The sequence below is a fragment of the Mytilus edulis genome, chromosome 13 (assembly GCF_963676685.1).
Source record: "Mytilus edulis chromosome 13, xbMytEdul2.2, whole genome shotgun sequence".
NCBI lineage: Eukaryota > Metazoa > Mollusca > Bivalvia > Mytilida > Mytilidae > Mytilus > Mytilus edulis.
Genome location: NC_092356.1, coordinates 38,976,606 through 38,995,876, shown reverse-complemented (window position 1 = coordinate 38,995,876; position 19,271 = coordinate 38,976,606). Strand labels below are relative to the sequence as shown.

Genomic DNA, 19,271 nt, shown 5'->3' with positions numbered 1-19,271 from the left:
AACATTGTGTTCACGTATTTGAATTCCAAGCATTTGAAACACTTACCGCTTTATTATCAAGAAATGTTTAATGCCTATTATAGAATAAAATCCAAGATAGAATTTGAAATTGAAATTCAACATGTGTACAATAATCCTATTTTTTGTAATCCAAATATAAAGCTAAACGGCAAAATGCTTCTTTTCGAAAAATTCATTCACTCAGGTTTGATCCAGATAAAAGACTTGTGTTATGAAGTAATTCCCGGATTTTTTACTTCCGGTTCGATAGTAGAAATAATTCAACAAAATTTTCCTGACGAAAAACCACATGAAATAAAAGCTGCATACGACAAGATTTTAAGATGTATTCCTGAAATGTGGAAAATTTTACTGAAATCCATAAACCCGTTAAATACCGAGAGTATTCCGAAGTTACTTATTTGTTTAGAAAACGGCAGAGAAGTTCCGTTTTTAGGGGCAGTTACAAAATTATTTTACAAACTCTTACTGTCAGAAATGTTTGAAACGCCCACAGCTGAAAAGCATTGGGAGGAGAATTATCCGTCGATCAATTTTACTAAATTATATTCAGTAGCCAATCAGAATGGTCTACCTCCTGACTGTCATTGTCTGAACTTTAGGTTGGTTCACAGGGCTATTTTTACCTTAGAAAAGTTGTTTAAATTTGGTCAAGTGGTCAGCAAGACATGCAAAGCGTGCGGCCTATATACAGAAAACTTGTTCCACCTGTTCGCCTTATGTCCGAAGTTGACCCCGATACATAACTTTCTGAAAGATATGTTACATAACATTTTTATTGATTACCCTCCTGATATTGTGAATTTGATAAATTATGAGGAACTGATGATATTTGGATACCTTGGTAGTTCAAAGATTGTGAACACATATTTTTTGAACTTTTTTCTGAGTATAGCAAGATTATGCATCTTTAAAACACGCAATCTTAAAGTGTTTCATGACAAAGAAATAGACACAGTGAGACTATTCAAATTTACAATTAGAAAATACATAGAATATGCATACACTTATTACAAAATAAAACATCAACAACAGATCTTCGATAAATATTTTCTACGCAATAATTCCTTACTACGTATTGAAGACGAGAAAATAATTTTATTTTTTTAAACACATGAAATCTATATCAAACTGATTACAATTGTTAACTAGCAGTTTTTGAACATTTCATTTAGAACCGTTAAGAGAACATTATAATTTTGGAAAAACAAGGAAAAAAGGAAAATTGTCCGAAAAATCACTGTCAAATAGGTGTGTTTGACTTTTGAGAAAATATTAGAGTTATCTCTCTTTGGGTATACGTTGAATTAATTGCCATTGTTTTACAAACACTTGTCTTTTAAAAAATATATCTAGATGGAAATCATTACTAACAAAAAGGTTAATACTAACAACTCTGTACATACCAAAGATGGCACCAAAGAGGTTTGTCTCTTGGTGTTTTTATGTAAATAGTAAATAAATAATTTTAATGATAAAAAAAAGTCTTATAGGATTGTAAGTATATTTTATTTTATCACCTTGCACTTTCACATTTTGACTGAACAATTTGTTCAATTTTCTGACCAGTTGAACAATTTGGTTTAATAAAACAAATTGCAATTTGGTCAAAATTTTGAATGAGTTGCAATTGGTGGAGAGCAACACTAACAGTCAACTCACTGTAGGACAATTACACACTGTGTAACCAGTCTGCACCAAAAACTTTTTCAACTACTAGTCCGAAGACCAATATTCTGACATTTTTCTTGTATGTCCAAACAAAATTTTGTAAAAACTCACTAGTCCGAATGAAATTTTACTAGTCTGGGGCATCGGACTAGTGGCTAACCGTGCAGACTGTGTAACTAATAGTATTGGAAGAAACAATCTTGGCAATTTTAAAATCAAACAAAAGTTTATAAGGAGATTTGGGTTATATGCCTATGTATATAAGTTAATGAGACAACAAACCTATGACACAAATAACCAAAAGACACTTAGCAGGTAACATCTGAATGGTTTTGCTATTAAACAGGAATTATACAAATGTAAGCCAAACAAGAGATTAATATTTACATTCTAATACATAATAAAACTATGATTTTCATTTTACATATGTGTCTGTTTGAAGAAGACATTTTAAATTGAGCAGTAAAGCATATTAGATTGCATCCTAAATATGCATTGTCACTGAACACTAAAAAAACATCAATAAATCTGTTTTATTAATAATAATTAAGGTTTCCACTTACGCTGGCATAATCCACCATTATGACAAGGTGATTCCATTAATATGAACTGTATCGTCACAACAGTTGATGATATATTCATAGAATCTGAGAAGTAGACTTTTATTAGGTCAAATCCAGAATAATTCATACTCTGATTATAGAACAAAGTGGTGTAAAGCCAGGATACTGCATCCGTGTTGTGAGGTAAAGGTTTGCTAAAATTACCACATGGTTCACTGACTACCTGCAAAAAAAGATTTACAAACTAGCAACTGAGTTCTCATAATTGAAGTGACCTTTTATTAATGATATTAACCATGCAAACAAACCATAATACAAGGTCGAATGGTATCCAATTTTTAATATTTGGACAGCAGTAATTATTTGAGTATTTGTTCTACCTAGAAATCAAATTTTGTTAAAACCTAGATATATGGAATTTATAATAGTATCAGATTGGTTAACAATAATCTACAAGTGAGGAAATCATTACTTGTATATGTAACTGTTTTTATTTGTACATGCAGCCAAATTAATTAGTGAATTATTGATTTTTTTCAAGAGAACTTCAAAGTTCCAATTGTCAGATCTCTTCAAAGAGCAATAGCTAGTGTATTTACTCATTGGAAGAGTCCCCTTTTCAAACATTAAAATAGCCAGGTAACCAACAACTAATTCTTGGGAATTTTTTTACTTCCTTTGCAATAACAGATAAAATCAATTTCTAAAATTTTGAGATTTTATACAAAACAGAATTTTCATAACAATATTTATCCAATTTTCACTCACATAGGGAATCAATTAGGAATAGAATATTGTACCTTTTAGTTGAAATTCAAGCACAAAGAAAAGTTTCTTGAAATTAATATATTTTTTTAAAGATTTTATATAATTTTTTTCCCTTCATTTTGTTCAAAAATAAATTTTCCCTCAAATTATAGCAGTAAAATACTTATTTTATACACAATGACCTGTACAGGAACACCATAATTCTATTCAGAATCTTACATTTACAGCAGTTTCACAATTCAGTGTTATGGGTGCTGTTGTTTTTTCATCTGTAAACATAAGTGTACCATGCAAAGGTTTTTGTAAATTCATAAAGAGATTTTGTTGTTCCATATCAAATGCTCCAATTACAGCAGTGAATTCCTCTGCCCATTTATTCAGGTTAAATATGGTTTTCTGTTCTAGATATACCTAAAATATATGTCAATGAACATTAATGATGTGTTGAAATTTTATACTTTAACATGTGACCTAAAAAAAAAATGTATTGAAGATTTTAACTTCCTTTTATTCAAGAGACAAAATATTATAATATTATTAAGTACATAAGTGCTAATAATAGCTCCAAAAGAGGTTCCTACCAAAACTGGTTCTGTTGGATCTGATGATAAAATAGATTGTCCATATTGGGTCAAGAATATTTCTGGTGGGTCATTAGAATCTATGATGGTAATAACAATTGTTGTTTCACTACTAGCAGGAGGTATATCATCATTGGTCTGTACTTCTTGAAGGATGATTGTTAATGTCTCAACCCCTGAACAATCTGTACATGGAGTATACAACAGTCTACAAAACAAAACTTTCATTTATGTCTGAACTTTTAATTAGTCAGCTATTACATTTGTCAGTCATAAGGTGGTTGACTTAAACTATACCTCACTAACCTGATAATACATGTTTAATTATCTCCCCTTAAAAGATAAGAAATTAATAAAGTGTAATAAATTAGACATATGTCAGAAATATAAACCATGAAATACAGGAGAATGGGACAAACAAACGAACTACCATATCCCATTGTCAATTTCATTGGGTATTGAGCATTTGCTAATACTACTTACATTCCATCGTCAAAAAGCAGTGGTTTACCAAGTTTGTATGTCTGACTTGCCAGACTGAATTTGATTACATCACCTTCTTCATCAGTCGCCTCCAACTGGTATTGTAATGTACCTGTGAAATGACAAAAAAAACATATAATGTGGATTCATTTATTATTTTTTAGCACCAATTTTCATCGATGAGTAAAACTTTTCGTGGTTTTGGCAAAGTCTGCATACGTTCTTTTAGAAAATTTGTAATTTTTTGACCATTTTAGTTTGTGGTTCCACTGTATCTACAAAAATTGGTATGAAACGAATATTTATGAATCCACAGTACCTGTAGCTATTCATTTATCAATGATATTTACATAATAAACAAGAATTAAATAATTGTACTATCATTGGTAGTTCAGGGGTCAGGACTCATACCTGAATTATTTGCTTGTGTTCTATTTAGATGTAAACAATTTTTGAAATTGCAAATTCTTTGTACTCTTTGTTGGACAGTTTTTTTTATTGGCAAACATATTACATCTTCTTATTTCTTTATGACAGACACAGAAAGAAAGGGCAAATTTTGTCTATGAGAGAGATATAATAGTTCAATATATCTTAAAACTGCATTAAATGTTACAATAGCCCAATATATATATGCCTTCTGTTTCTTATTTGATACCTTGTTTCAAATTGCCATTATCCCTTATTTTGTTCAATACCTAGTGTTTGAACTTGATCTTTAGTGTTTTTGTCACAATACAAGATATCTAAACTGCAAACAAATATATCTTACAATGTTTATGTGCCTAATTTTTTTTAGATATTTTCCTGACCTATATTTTAATTACCTTCATCTTCTTTGATTGATATAAACCTGTCACTGGTCAGTACTGGAGGAGAATTATACACTTTATTTGAAATAATAAACACAGCAAATTGTGTTTCTTCAGAGAAATATGAGACAGATTTGTCAGTTTGGTTGATTTTATCCACCACTACATCTCCCCATGTTTTGCAAACCTTCAAAATAAAATAAATAACATTAAATTAAATTAAATATGATATATAAGAAACATACATTTAGAAGCTCAAACTCACCATGTATTTATGAATGCCACTGAAACTGAGCACCAGTAAAACATCAAAACAAGAAGGTGTATGCCATGTTAGGCAAAGTATGTCTCAATATTTATTAGACATAGAGCTCAGAACTTGTAATTGAACTCAAAGTGTCTTCAGATAGGACTGGCTGCATAGCAGATAAGAAAATAGCCAACACTTTCATTATAAAGTTCAAGACCAAATATTGCAATATGGAAAATAAGTTATATGTAACTTTAAGTTATAAAAGACAATCAATAAGCAAGAAAAGTTTCAACATTGCTGAACTATCTTCTACTAAATCTAGATCTGTCATCCATCTAGGGAATTGTCAAGACTATTTACAAAATGATGATAACACAATAGTCTGGACATGTCCCTAGATGAGATAAACCCTAAACAAAACAGCAATGTTAAAACTTTCGTAAGCCTTATAATTTTTAGTTTTATATATTCATAAAAACCTGAACAATACCTCAGCACTCTTTATTTTATCTCCATTATCAGTTTCCAATGCTTTACCACATGTCATACTACTCAACTGCCATTGCTGTAGACCTGCAATAGGAGAAAATTACACAAATTTTACTAGGCATTAACCTATAATACAAGTTATGAAAATCTGGAAAGAATTGTACCCATGAGAGCACTATCTAGGCCATTTTCCATAAATTTAATATTTCCAAGGGACATATCTCTTTTTAAAAAAAGTCAATCAGCCACCATTTCAGAACTTGTCTGAGATATTGCTGAAATTAACCTATAGTATAAGTTTTATAAAAGGCTAGCAAGAATTGTACCTGAGATAGGGCTAAAATGGACATTTTCTATAAATTTAATATATCCAATGGGTACAATTCTTTAAAAAAAAACAGTCAATTGGCCACAATTATAAAACTTGTCATATTGCTGATATTAATCTTTAGTATAATATCTAAAAAAAATCTGGCAAGAATTTACCCATGAGAGCGCTAAAAAGAACATTTTCCCTAATTTGATATTTCCAAGGGGCATAACTCTTTTTTAAGAAAGTCAATCGGAAAACATTAAAGAATTTGTCTGAGATATTGCCCACATCAACCTATAGTGTAAGTTTTAAAAAATCTGGCAAGAATTGTATCCATGAGAGCCCTAATGATGCCATTTTATACCATAAATTTAATATTCCCAAGGGACATGACTCTTTTTTTTTAAATGGATCGGCCACCAATATAGAACTTGTCGAACAAGTTTTATAAAAATCTGGCAAGAATTGTACTTGTAAGAGGGCTAACAAGACTGGATAACGGATGCCCTGTTTTTCGATGTTCCCCACAATGCGTAACACAGGGGACAAAAAACTTTTGTCTTGTGTAACTGGGGATATTTAATGCAATACCTAGGAAAATGTTAAAGGAGATTTAAAGAATGTTAAGGAAAAGTTAAATGTGAAAAGGAACCATCCTGAAGCAAGATATTTTAGATCATAAAGATATAAATATACTACAAATTTTAGATTCAGTCAATTACTCATATAACTTTTTCAAAATTACACAAAAAATAAAATTGTTTTTGCCTATTCGTCCTACTTATTGGTTTTGCTAGTTGCACTGTAAGGTAAATGGTTTTGCTACTCTGTGAATTTGGAGCATTGTCATTCCTCTTTTTTGCTATGGTGTTTGGAACTTTTAAAAGGTACTTATGTATTTTACCAATTGTTTTACATTTTAAACAAATATGTACATACCAGTATTCCAGTGAGCTAGGGCAGTTTTGGTCTCTTCATTCTCGCCAACAGTATCTGGATATGTAATATTTATTGGTCCTGGCATAGGCAGATGACCAACTGGTATCACAGAAAATGTCATTATCAAGGAATGTATTCTGTAAAATATATGGTAAAAAAGAAAACTATAGATTACATATCATAACCTTTATACTAATTTTTGTTGAAATTCTGGCACAAATAGATTTTTCACAAAAGACAAAAGAAACCTTCAACAAGTTGAATTGTGAGATCTTGCTCACTAACAAAGCACCATTACAGTTCCATAGCTGTCATTTTATAGATATCTTAACAAATAATCATAAAATCACAGTACCTCTTGTACAATAATCTTTCCACCATATCAAGAGTAGTTGCTGGGTTAACTATGTATGGCTGAAAATCAGTTGAAGAATCAGATCTGTATTCTGTTGTTAGATCTTCTTCAGATATTGGCTGAAGTACAATTGTCTGTCCTGGTATCAATCCTATATTAATATGAAAGTAGTATATAGCAATTCCAGGTCACAAATTGTGACAAAGTATAAATGGGATAGTGAAAGATTCCTGCTGGACCATATGAACTCTAAATAAAGTGCTTATGTAGACTAGGCTGCTTCTGCTCTGCAAGCTTTAACTATAATGCACCACTGATGCATTCCTATCAATTCTATTGACTGATAATTTTTTTCCATTATATATGATAGCTGAGTCAAATCTGAACAGTTAATTGCAATCTCAATTACAGACTACAAAATTCTTTAAGTAATTTAAGCAAAATTAACATGTGAAATAAAGCTGTCACTCTTAAGCAAAAAATATAAATTCTTATCCTGTTAGCTGTAGTTTTTAAAAATGGTGAAAAAAATATTTCAAAAGATCTTGCAATCGTCCCTTTTAAAATACTTATACATGAGTTTCTGTTATTATGAAGCAATCTATGGATAGTATACATATGTAGTATGGTATCCTGCTTTTTTTTTTGCTAGCTTACGATTACTTTCAAATTGAATTTATCTTCTTAGTAACTTTTAATGTTTTCTGCTTGCTCTTTACTTAACTGAAACACTGAGAATTTTAAAAAGTACAAGGATTGATGGACTGGAGGCACTTTTTAAAAACCCCAACCACCAATAATGTAGAATTTTCATTTTGCTTCTATTTTTTTCAAAATTCTAAAGAAACCATCGATGCTTTCATTCTCTCTACCCCCTTTTCCCCCCAATTCACTAGGTCTGTAACACATAGTATTTCAAATTTGTGCTTCACATATTTCCAAATTGAACTACAAGAAAACTTCTGGTGCAGTATTGTTGTACAGATACTCTAGCTTACTGGAATTCTATAGAAATTTTACCTTCAGGACAATTGTCTCTGCATTTCTTTTTCTCTTTCTAGAGTCTGTCGAAACATATTCTACAATATGAATTGCTTCTCCATGATCTGATCTTTTTATTATTGATTCTGTATTAGTTATCAGTACACTTCCTAATGACTTGTTTGTACAGAGTTCTGCTTCATTACAAACTCTCATAGTAAGAAACAACGTCCTGCCAGGTTCCATATGGAATACACTTGTCTTATTCTGTGTTTGGTCCTCAGATACATTCCAAAATGTGTTCTTTAGTTCTGACAGAGGTCTTACTCTTACATCATCAATTAATAAATATCCATCTTTGATAGAAGCTGATCCTGATATGTTATACCCAACCCATGCACAGGGGAAAATATCATCTTGATTTTTATCTGTTCCAATACACAAATCTGAAGAAAAAATTAAATGAACTGGTATTATTACCTTTGACTTTCATTTAAGCATCTATAAATTTATTCTGAGATTGGTACAAGTGTCCATTTGACATCATGCCCCATTATAACCAGATGCTCCGCAGGGCGCATCCTTTTTACAACTGCAGTGGTTGAACCCTGAACAGTTGGGGCAAGTATGGACACAACATTCAAGCTTGATATAGCTCTGAATTTGGATTGTGATCAAGTAGTTGACACATCATAGGTTTCTGTCACAGAATGATTGTGATGAACTTAAAAATTATTTTGTTTGCTATATAGCTATACACTATGCTGTTGAATATTAATTCCCTGAAAAAAAAATATTTGTAGAAAAATTCTTTTTAATTTCAGAAACCTGAAATGAGAAAAATTTTACACCCCTACCCCCACCCACATTTTTTTTTTCACCTCCCTGTTTCCTTATTAAAAAAATAATCTCAATTTTAGTTTCTAATGGAGTTGGCAACAATAACTACTCATTTAAATACATCATAAATTATTAAAATATAAAATGATATACAGTCATGGTTAAAATTAATATTAATAAACAGTAACTTCTAAAAATAAATTTACAGCTACACATCTCAAGACAATCATCATTTCTTCATACATAATTTCAAGCAGTGGAAGGGAGGTAATCAAGTAATAGAACATATAATTTAAATTTTAATTGGATTACCTCCCCTTCACTGCTTTTAAATTATCTAAATTGTCCTGTAACCAGAAAAACCCTTTTTCTCCCCATTTTTTGTCCCTAATTGCTTGATGATTTGAACCCCCCCCCCCCCCCCCCTAGAAATTATTACACTTAACACAAGGTATTGACTGAAAACTAAAAAATGCTTATTTTGGCCCCAAATTCCTAGACATCTGGAACCATAACCCCCAAAATCAATCAAAACCTTCAATCTGTGGTCTTAAACATTAATGGTACACCTTCAGAGCAATTGAAATGCTTATACACAAATTGATATCCTGAAATTAGAAAAATGCTTGTATATGTATATTAAACAACTGATGTAGTTTGAATTCTCAAAATAAATCTTTATCATGTAAACTTACCATATTTGTTAATGGTTTTATCTTCACTAACAGTAAAGGTTAATCCTATACTATCAGGATCTGTACTCTCCATGGCATCTGAAGGTATCACTGGTTCATCAAACGGTTTAACTTCTCCTAGGACAGTATTGTTTAAATTATCTACTTCTGGTAGTTCTAACAAAGGAACAAGACCTAAAAACATATGTCAGTACACACCTTAAAAGAGTTTGATAGCATGGTAAAGTAATACTAAACAATCAATCATTCAATATCAATGCTAAAATATAGTAATTAAGATTTATTTCATAATAATATTCTGCATTAAAAATTTTGAATACCTTAAATAATTTGTTAGCATAAACATATAAAATATGCCAACAAAACACATATTTAACAATGCCTAGTGATGTTTCATAACCTGACTGGTTTTGGTCCATAACAGATGATACATTATATGAGCTGCATTACATCAGTACACCATTACTATATTACCCATGTAATAATTTGTTATTCTAAAATTACATAAACTAAACTAATTACTAATTCATTTCAAATGCTTTAATATGCTGTTTTTAAACCCGAGAGAAACATAAGTCTTAAGGTGCCAAAATGTGTGTTGAAGTTTGAAAAATGTTTGATGGGACATAAATGTACATGATAAATTAATGGTTAATTACCAGTAATCTGTTAAACATACCATATGTATCATTCCATTGAGTAGGTTTCCCACCTCCATTGACACAGATAATAGACACGTAATATGTATGGTTATGTTGGAGAATGCCTTCAAATGATGAATTAACGCCAGTTACATTGAGGCCTACTGATTGAAATTCCTGTAGTTCTGTTCCACCAGGGGTTTTACCAATTGCCCAAAAGTTTTCCTGAAAAAGATGTCATGCATGGTGTTCAAGATAAACATATTTTACACTATTAGTATATAGCTGTGTTTTGCCTCAAATTGACCTTAGATCTACTCTGAATCACCTTTTGAAATCAAACAACAATCACTTTGTCATTGTGACGTCAAATGTTTTGAATTACGATGTCAAAGTTTACGGGAACCAGTGTGATTTTACTTAATGGCGGACAAATTAGCATACAAGTGTACATCTATTGTGTTCAATTGAATTCAATTATCATGTCGTATATATTTTAAGGTGGTACCTAACACTACAGGGAGATAACTCTGTAAAGGCAGCTAAACGTTTTAATTACATTGTGTTGTAAAGGGAATATTAAGTTTCTCAATGATCAAAATTGGTGTTTGTCAAACTGCTATACAACCAGTGTAATTTTTCTGACAAAATGGTTGGTTCAAAATTTTTGAAATTTTTATATTTTTGTTAAAGGGTCAAAGTAAATACATTGTCAAAATTTTATGAAAATTAAACGAGCCAAATTAATTTTAGTGAAAGTGTTGGATATACCACCTTAAGCTAAACTTCAATGACTTATAATTCAATGTAAGTTACCTTTACTTGACTTTCATCATCAGTACACCTCCAAAAAGCTTTAATGGTGCTATTTGATGCCTGGAACCTGACTGGCTGAAATTCTCCTCGGGTTACGTCAATATAAATTGGGGAAGTCATCATAATGTCAAGGTCAAACACAGGACCTGTGATGTCAATGTAAAATCCTGAAGATGAGGATACAGCACTATCTCCAGATCCAGTCATGGCCCTTCCTGGAAAAAACCCACCAAACAAGCCATTTTTAATTCGCCTTACAGTAGACTTGAACAGTTTTACACTTTTTAACCTTATTTACAAATGTGACATCTGTTAACATCCAAGTTTCAACAATGACAAGCTTATTTGAGCATAGTATATTTTTCTTTTCAATGGCAGATCCTGGGGACCAGGACCCCCAATCCCCCCCCCCCCCCCCCCCCCTCGTTTTTTACACAATTTAAACATTTGAATGAGGATATATGGTTGAAACATCTCTTTTATCCAATATAAGAATTTTTATAAATTTTAAGACAAAAATGCAACTCAACAGAGTATGGAAATCCATTTGTATTCTTACACAGACTTTATATTTGGTAATTCTTACCTGTAAGATAGTATATTATTGTTTTATTATATGAATGTCCAGTTTCATTCAAATCCATGATATATGGTGCAATATCTAAGTTTGTCAAAGTGAAACTGTAGTCCATAACTCTATCCAAGTTGCAATTCTGGTCACAGTTGTATTTAGAACATTCCTCAAAGCAAGGGATACATGGTTCTACAACTTTTCTAAAGGGTTCAATATCTGTTAACAACTTGTCGCTCCCAATACCAACTTCATACTTTATTATTGGGTTACTTCCACCTCTGAATGGGTCACCATAGCGACAAAGTGCACCAGTTGGTGGTGGGAGTATCAGATTTTTGAAAATTGCCCTCGTAGAGAATACATTGAATATATCTGTAATCTCTGGTACAAAATTGTTACGATTGAAAACATGCAGCACTAGTTTTGTTGTTTCACTCATACCAGGGATTCCACAGAGCTCAGTTATTTCCTCATCATTAATGAATACCACAAGACATAAAGAAATCTGAAATAAATAAGTCGTGACAAATATAACTTTTGCTATTCTTATAACAATGAAAAAGGGTGACAATTACACCCAATACAACATTAAAAAGAGGGCCTCACTTCGTGTTTGTCCCATGGCTCTTTTAATTATCAACCCAGTTAAAATGTTTGTAATAGATCTCAAGACACTAATGTTAATCTGCAAAATTTCCTGTTTTCAGTGTATTTCAAGATTTCTGAGTTGTTGGGTTGACTAAAAAATATACCAACATCTTTTATTTAAATGAAAAATCATCAAAAAACAGCATATTTACAAAAAAATGAAATTGAACAGCCTGCAGTTATTATTTAAACACTTATTATCTTTGAATTTTGCTTTTGTTATTTTTTCTGCTAATAAAGGAACACTCCAAAATCTAGTACTGCTATTTTGAACATGGTAAAATCTATCTTACATCAACTGCACTATCCATCTCTGGTTTAAATATTAGTCTGATATTGAGAAATTCTCCAGTTATGTTGTAATCAACAGCTGTCTTCATAACTGGGAAAATATCATTAGAGAACCGACACCAAGTCACAATTTTGGAATTTTGATCTAGAAAATAGAAAGAAAAAAAATACATAATTAGATATAGGAATAAATTTGTTTAAAAAAAGGTTCAACACCACTGACCAGTACACATATGATTTGTATATATTTTCATTGGTTCATCTTGTTAAAGCAATTTCACATTATTCCATCTTCAATGACAAAAGTTTCCTTCTAAAAATCCATTTTGAAGAATTATTTTCTTGAGGCCCCTTTTTTTTTTGGAATAGTAAATAATTCATAGACGTAAGAATCATGGTTATAAGATTGTACATTTCATATGCAATCAACGGCGGCCATCTTTAACGCTACGTTAGGGTTTTAATCGAGGTATGTGAAGTGATTAAGTTTAACACAGATTTAACGACTGCGTTAAGCGTTAAAAATTTTGAACAACACTTAATGATTATGTTAAAGGAGTAGGTCCGGTAAGGACTCATTTTGGCCTCAAATTTCAGTTTCATCTGATGAAAGATTTTGCCCACTTTTAAAAGACTTAAGTGTCTATATCACTTGATTTAATTAGTATAAGTGAAAGATTTTAACTGATTTAGTCATTAAAAACGATCCGATTCAAGCTCAAATATGAAAAATCTGTCAAATATGCCAAAAAACGTCACTTTTGAGATGGTTTTTGTCAAAAATGAAAGTGGCCGCATCCGTGTTCATCCACAACCTTTATATATGTTATGTATTATCATAAAATACAACTTACATTTCAATATTAAGGATGAACACGAATGCGGCCACTTTCGTTTTACAAGGAAACCGTCTAAAATTTAACTAAAATGATGGAATTTGGAAGATTTCAGTAATTTAGCATGACTTAATGGTGCTACAACCCGATATATGTGCATGGTATTGTCAAAAACAGCCCATATTTATGAAGCAGAAGCATTCAACTGTCCAATAAATAACTAAAAGTTTACATTTTAACAATTTTGTAAAACTGTTATATTTTTGGGCCAAAAAGGGGTCTTACCGGACCTACTCCTTTAACAACTGGCTAATGACCCTTTAACGACATTGTTAGCTTTTGAACAACCGGGCCCAGGACATTACTTCAGTAGTTGTTGGTTGCTGCTGAACATAATTGTTTTTCGTTTATTGTTTTGTGAGCAATCATGTTGTTTCACATTATGATGTCAGGTTTAACCCTTTCCTCCATTGACATTTTTTTTTACACATACCTGATTCGCATAGGATTTTTTCAATTAAAAAAAATCATCAGGTTTAAAGTATCAATGCATTGCAAAAAGGAATATTTCATCAATGAAATTCCAGTCAGATATTCTCTTGAATATCCTTTTTATATTAGATACAAATTTTATTAGGTCTGATAAAGATTTTTCCCAGGTAAGATGTTTCAACTGAGGCTCTACACAGGCGTCAAAAGGCGTCATTATGGAGTAAAAGGGGTGGCGTCAAAAAGCATCATTATGGAGGAAAGGGTTAAGTTATAAGTTTTGCTCATCATTGAAGGCCATACAGTAACTTATTGTATACCTCCACATATCTGTTCAGAATTTGTTTTCTGATGCATTTCTTTAATGTAGTAAAATATAATTCACCATAAAGTATCTGAATGCCACATGACTTTTGAGCCATGGGTGTACTTGTATCTACAGGTTTTGAAACATTACTGTCAGCAGGATTATTGACTATGTCATATGGGTGTGGAGTTGTTGTTGTCTGATCTGTTGTAGCTTCTGTTTTACTGGGTACTGTAGGTAGTGTGCTGTTTCCATATTTATCAGATAAATATCTGGAACAATTGCAGTAGTCACAAGCCTGGAAAATTAACACATGTGTTCCTTTGAACTGTTTTTTCTTTCAAATGTTAAATAAAATAACTTTCTTGGAACTTTTATTTCTAGTTTTGATTATGACAGAATATTACACATTTTAAAGGCTTAAAGGTGTTAGTACAATACAGTACAAATAGCTATAAAGAAATCTTTTCCAAATTTTTGTTACTATTATTTTGATATGGATGATGTTTTACAAGCAAAATCAGTACAGAAAACTGAATAATTGCAATTACAAACTTTAATGTTTATAATAGTTAGAATATTGTTTTTACAATTGACTTTGTAAATTTTATATTCAAATTAAAGTTATGGTTGAATACATAGTTTTTTTTCTAAAATATATCCATTGGCATTATGAAGAGTTGTAAATCTTGATGAAATTAAACAAAATTGTTATAAAGAATGTAAGATATCAAATATATTTTCCCATTCCTCCCTTTACCTCTGGTACTGGTTCTATTAAACAGCACTGGCACACATTTGATGCCCAGTCAATGTCTTCTTTATATTCATAAGTAGTTATAACAGTATCTGGTCCGTCCCAAAACAAAATCTCTGTCACAGCAATTCCATGTCCTTTTGCTGGTTTCACTGAAATCTGAAAGTTAAAAATACATTAGTTTTAAAACAAATTGCAAAAATCAAAATAAAATAATTCCACAAATAGGGCACATTACACAGTATATCATTTGAGACTTGTATAGTTTTATAATTTCTTGCCACTAAAATATCTGACATAACAAAAAAATACAAGTTAGCTATAGTTGTAGATTTTTGTGTCATTTGGTCTCTAGTGAAGAGTGACATGTCAAAAAGCGTGTGAAAACGCGTGACATAGATGCGGACTTGTTAATATGAATGTGGTAATGTTCATAATTTCATACAAATTTGTGAATATAAAAAAACAATATATATTCTACTGTGAACTTTTATTGTATTAAACAGTGGTCTGTTATGTTGCTTTTAAAGCACCACCACTAGGCACATATTCAAAACAACTGTTAGTTTCAAGTTTAGTTACATTTATTTGATAACAGCACACAATACAAATGTAACATAGGCAAGTTCTGATCAGAATTCAGTGTCAATTTCTTTATAATTGAAAAGGCTCTCCCACAGTAGGAATTGATATTTGACTGAATTAGCTTCATCAAGATTTGAAAGAATGTCATAAATTATGTTTTTTTTTTTTTGGCAATGTAAAATATCATCTCTGCCATTGCTCCCATTGCTATTGCCTGGTTAAAACTGGGTAGTTCATCAGAAGAAAGCTGATCCAACAGTTCTGTGATATTTTTATCTCCATGGCCTGTAAAAATCTGTTGCCGTGTTGACTAGATTTGAAACTGAAATTGAAAAAGAAAAATGTTTTATAAATTTGATTTCCATTAGATAAACATGTTAAATGCTTATTCAAATAGCTACATTGTATTTCTCCTCTCACATGTATTTTTTTTTATCATTGCAACATAGAATGCACAAATTATGCGTTACTTGTCACTCGATCATTTAAACTCGAACTCCAAAATATAATTTATAAATCTTGAATCTTGCTGTACACATCGTTTTGGCACTTTAGACGACGGTGCAGGCCCTGAAAGTGACCTTGTTCTGTGCACATTTCCCCTATTAAGTGAATTTGAAAGAAAGTCACAAAATCGTTAAAACTAATCACAAACTACTTACCTTTTACTGTTTGTCCATACAGAAAAATAAACAATACGGCAGCCAAACAATTACTTCGATTTTTTCGGTATTTATCGCCGAATAAGGAAAAAACCCGAGAATAGCGATATCACTAACGACCAAAAGATGAAAAGAACGAAAAAGCGTGTAATTGCGTGTAATGTGGTGAAAAGCGTGTACACGCCATGTGACAAAATCCTTGCGTGTAAACCGTTGAAAAAGCGTGTATTACACGCGAATATCATGTCACTTGACATGTATGGTTAATGGGGGTTCATTATTATTCATTGGATACCAATATTAGTGGATTTTGTGGGTATAGATAGGTGAACCACAAAATCAAATGTTCAACAAATGACAAATTTTCTAAAGGCTTGAATGAAGACTTTGGCAAAACAACAAAATTAAAAATCCACAAACATGCAATTATTCCATTATCCATGAAAATTGGTACCCACGAAAATTAATGAATCCACAGTAAACAGCCTTAATAAAATACACTGTTAATCCTTGAAATATATATGAGCTTACATGATATGTGCCTCCATTTTTGAAACTAGCAGGTCTGAAATATGCTCCAGTCAGCATCTGTTGTTTTTTCTGATCTCTGGCAAGCTTTACTGACATTGTATCATCATAAATATCCGTATTGATGTTTGCTGGTTGATACTGAAGAGACAATTTCTTGCCACTTAGATCTTTAAGTTCAAAAATTTGCAGTTTTTGCCAGTGAGGGTCCTTGCTCATTGAAATCAACCTTGTTGGACATGCTGAACCAACTGGATTAGCAAAGTGCAAAAATGAACCTTAAATAAAAAGGAGAAATTAAGTCAGAAAATGAGCATTTTCACATCTGTTGCATACACTGTAAAAGTTGGTACAAAAGGTATAAAGGAAGCAGATAAATTAATTTGAAATACCGTAGTTTTCTACTAAATTATAATTCAAATGGGAGATAACTCTGGAAATCTTATTAAGAATATTAAGAATGTATAGTGATTTTTTTTTGGTTTTGTAACAAATAATCAAGTTTCAAGACCCAAATATATAATTTATCATATGAAAGCGCATTATAAGAGCTATCATCTCATAACTAATTTTAAAATTCTACGTTAAGTGTCAGTTCTTTTGAAACCTAGTTAGTTTTCCTGGTATTATCATTAAAAATTTGAATAATTTTACACAACCTGTTGCTGGAAAAAAACTCATTGATCCATATTTTTATTATATTTTCACTATAGCACATTATATAACGAACATTTTTGCAAAGTATTACAAAATTTAATCTTTAACTTAATCTACCTTAATAATTACATTACTAAAAACACAAAACATACCTGATATTGTCTCTGTTGAACTAAACCAAACTTGTCCTGCTTCAAAATTTGGACCATCAACTATAGTACCTGATAGAGGTTTGGAAGGGTCATACAAAACTGGTGATGATTTCCCAATTATTGAAAGGCCTGCTTCATTTGTGACTTTTATTTGAATTGTATATGGAATGTTCATCTGCAAAAAAATATGTCAAATGACTGCACAATCACATGTGAGGTTGGAATAGGAAAAGAAATATGCATCAAATTGGTTGGTAAAAGAATAATTTCTGCTATTTGGCCTTTTTGGATAGTTAACTGCAATATTTCATAGGGGCCTTGGTAGCTGATTGATTAGTTTATCTACAGAGATTATTAGCCTGTTTACATTGTGGTCACATGTGCCTTTTATTTCAATCATGATTGCCTATGATTGTCAGTTTTCATTAATGACAATGGTTCTCTCAAACTACCTCCATCCATAAAAACTGGCCACCACTATACAGTTACTTCACAGCAATTTCTTTTCTCAATTTTATTTACTTTGTTGATGTATTCAGAATATGGATAAGTTAGTGCCAGATTAGAATCAAATTAATGTGTCATTCAATTGGTCAGACAGACAGAAAAGTGGTTTTCTTTAGTGAGAATATATATATACTGCTACATACTGTAATATTCAAGTTAACAAAGCTGTATTCTGTGTAGTTGCTGGTCAGCTCTATCCAATTAACTTCTAATATCTCTTCAGCACTGATAAAACATGAGGTGTTCTTCCATAGTGAAACTTCGTAAATTGCTATACCAGACTCAGGATCACTGTAATTTGTCCACTGGACTCTTATAGTTGAATTGTCAGAAGTGTATGCTAAATCCTAATAATAAAAAATACAGATTTAAATTTTTTTTTTTTAGATAATATATTTACAATATCAGCAGCAACATAAAGACTTTTGAGACAAAAAAAGTGCACCATAAGTCAGATGAACCCTCTCTAGTATTTAAAGCAATATTTCATCACAGTTTTCCTAACTGGAATTCTTATATGATGATTGTAATTTTAACTCAATTTGAAATTGTCTAATTTGTAAGGCTATGCATATAACTGGACAATTTAGCATTTATTTAGATGAATGGGAAATGGTTTTGAGCAGGAGAAAAGTATGCAATTAACCAAATTATGCTTTTAAGTGGTAAGCAATTAAGTGGAGTTGGCTGTAAAACTATAGCGAAAAATCAAAATTCATTTCAACCAAAATTTGAAACAGTTTTTGAATTAGCTACATACAAAAATTGCACTATCATTTCCCATGTTCAATGGACCGTGAAATTGGGTAAAAACTCTAGTTGGGCATTAAAATTAGAAAGATCATACCATAGGGAACATGTGTACTAAGTTTCAAGTTGATTGGACTTCAGCTTCATCAAAAACTACCTTGACCTAAAACTTTAACCTGAAGCGGGACAGACGGATGAATGAACAGACGGACGAACAGACGCACAGACCAGAAAATATAATGCCCCTCTACTATCGTAGGTGGGGGCATAAAAAAGTTATTGACCTGATAATGTTGAGAATACCATG

General features: G+C 31.4%; 2 protein-coding genes across 2 annotated transcripts in view; both read right to left on the bottom strand.

The window, feature by feature from the left end:
- The window catches only part of LOC139501250 (uncharacterized), a 108,536-nt gene that overhangs the window by 7,662 nt on the left and 81,603 nt on the right, over positions 1 to 19,271 (bottom strand). Inside the window, exons 67-85 of the mRNA XM_071290270.1 lie at positions 18,358 to 18,561; positions 17,708 to 17,882; positions 16,902 to 17,176; positions 15,127 to 15,282; positions 14,445 to 14,664; positions 12,737 to 12,879; positions 11,808 to 12,300; positions 11,222 to 11,436; positions 10,444 to 10,630; positions 9,765 to 9,938; positions 8,269 to 8,675; positions 7,249 to 7,399; positions 6,894 to 7,030; positions 5,643 to 5,725; positions 4,915 to 5,086; positions 4,088 to 4,199; positions 3,605 to 3,812; positions 3,243 to 3,434; positions 2,256 to 2,478 (exon numbers count right to left, since the gene is read on the bottom strand). Of these exons, the coding sequence (XP_071146371.1) occupies positions 7,394 to 7,399; positions 8,269 to 8,675; positions 9,765 to 9,938; positions 10,444 to 10,630; positions 11,222 to 11,436; positions 11,808 to 12,300; positions 12,737 to 12,879; positions 14,445 to 14,664; positions 15,127 to 15,282; positions 16,902 to 17,176; positions 17,708 to 17,882; positions 18,358 to 18,561 (2,655 nt within the window). The 3' untranslated portion in view covers positions 2,256 to 2,478; positions 3,243 to 3,434; positions 3,605 to 3,812; ... (3 more) ...; positions 6,894 to 7,030; positions 7,249 to 7,393. The remainder of the gene's footprint in view (positions 1 to 2,255; positions 2,479 to 3,242; positions 3,435 to 3,604; positions 3,813 to 4,087; positions 4,200 to 4,914; positions 5,087 to 5,642; positions 5,726 to 6,893; positions 7,031 to 7,248; positions 7,400 to 8,268; positions 8,676 to 9,764; positions 9,939 to 10,443; positions 10,631 to 11,221; positions 11,437 to 11,807; positions 12,301 to 12,736; positions 12,880 to 14,444; positions 14,665 to 15,126; positions 15,283 to 16,901; positions 17,177 to 17,707; positions 17,883 to 18,357; positions 18,562 to 19,271) is intronic.
- LOC139500297 (uncharacterized) lies at positions 2,239 to 7,014 on the bottom strand. Its single transcript, XM_071289040.1, has 7 exons — positions 6,894 to 7,014; positions 5,643 to 5,725; positions 4,915 to 5,086; positions 4,088 to 4,199; positions 3,605 to 3,812; positions 3,243 to 3,434; positions 2,239 to 2,478 (listed from the first exon to the last, which is right to left on the bottom strand). Exons 1-7 carry the CDS (start codon positions 7,012 to 7,014, stop codon positions 2,239 to 2,241), a joined length of 1,128 nt encoding a protein of 375 aa, XP_071145141.1.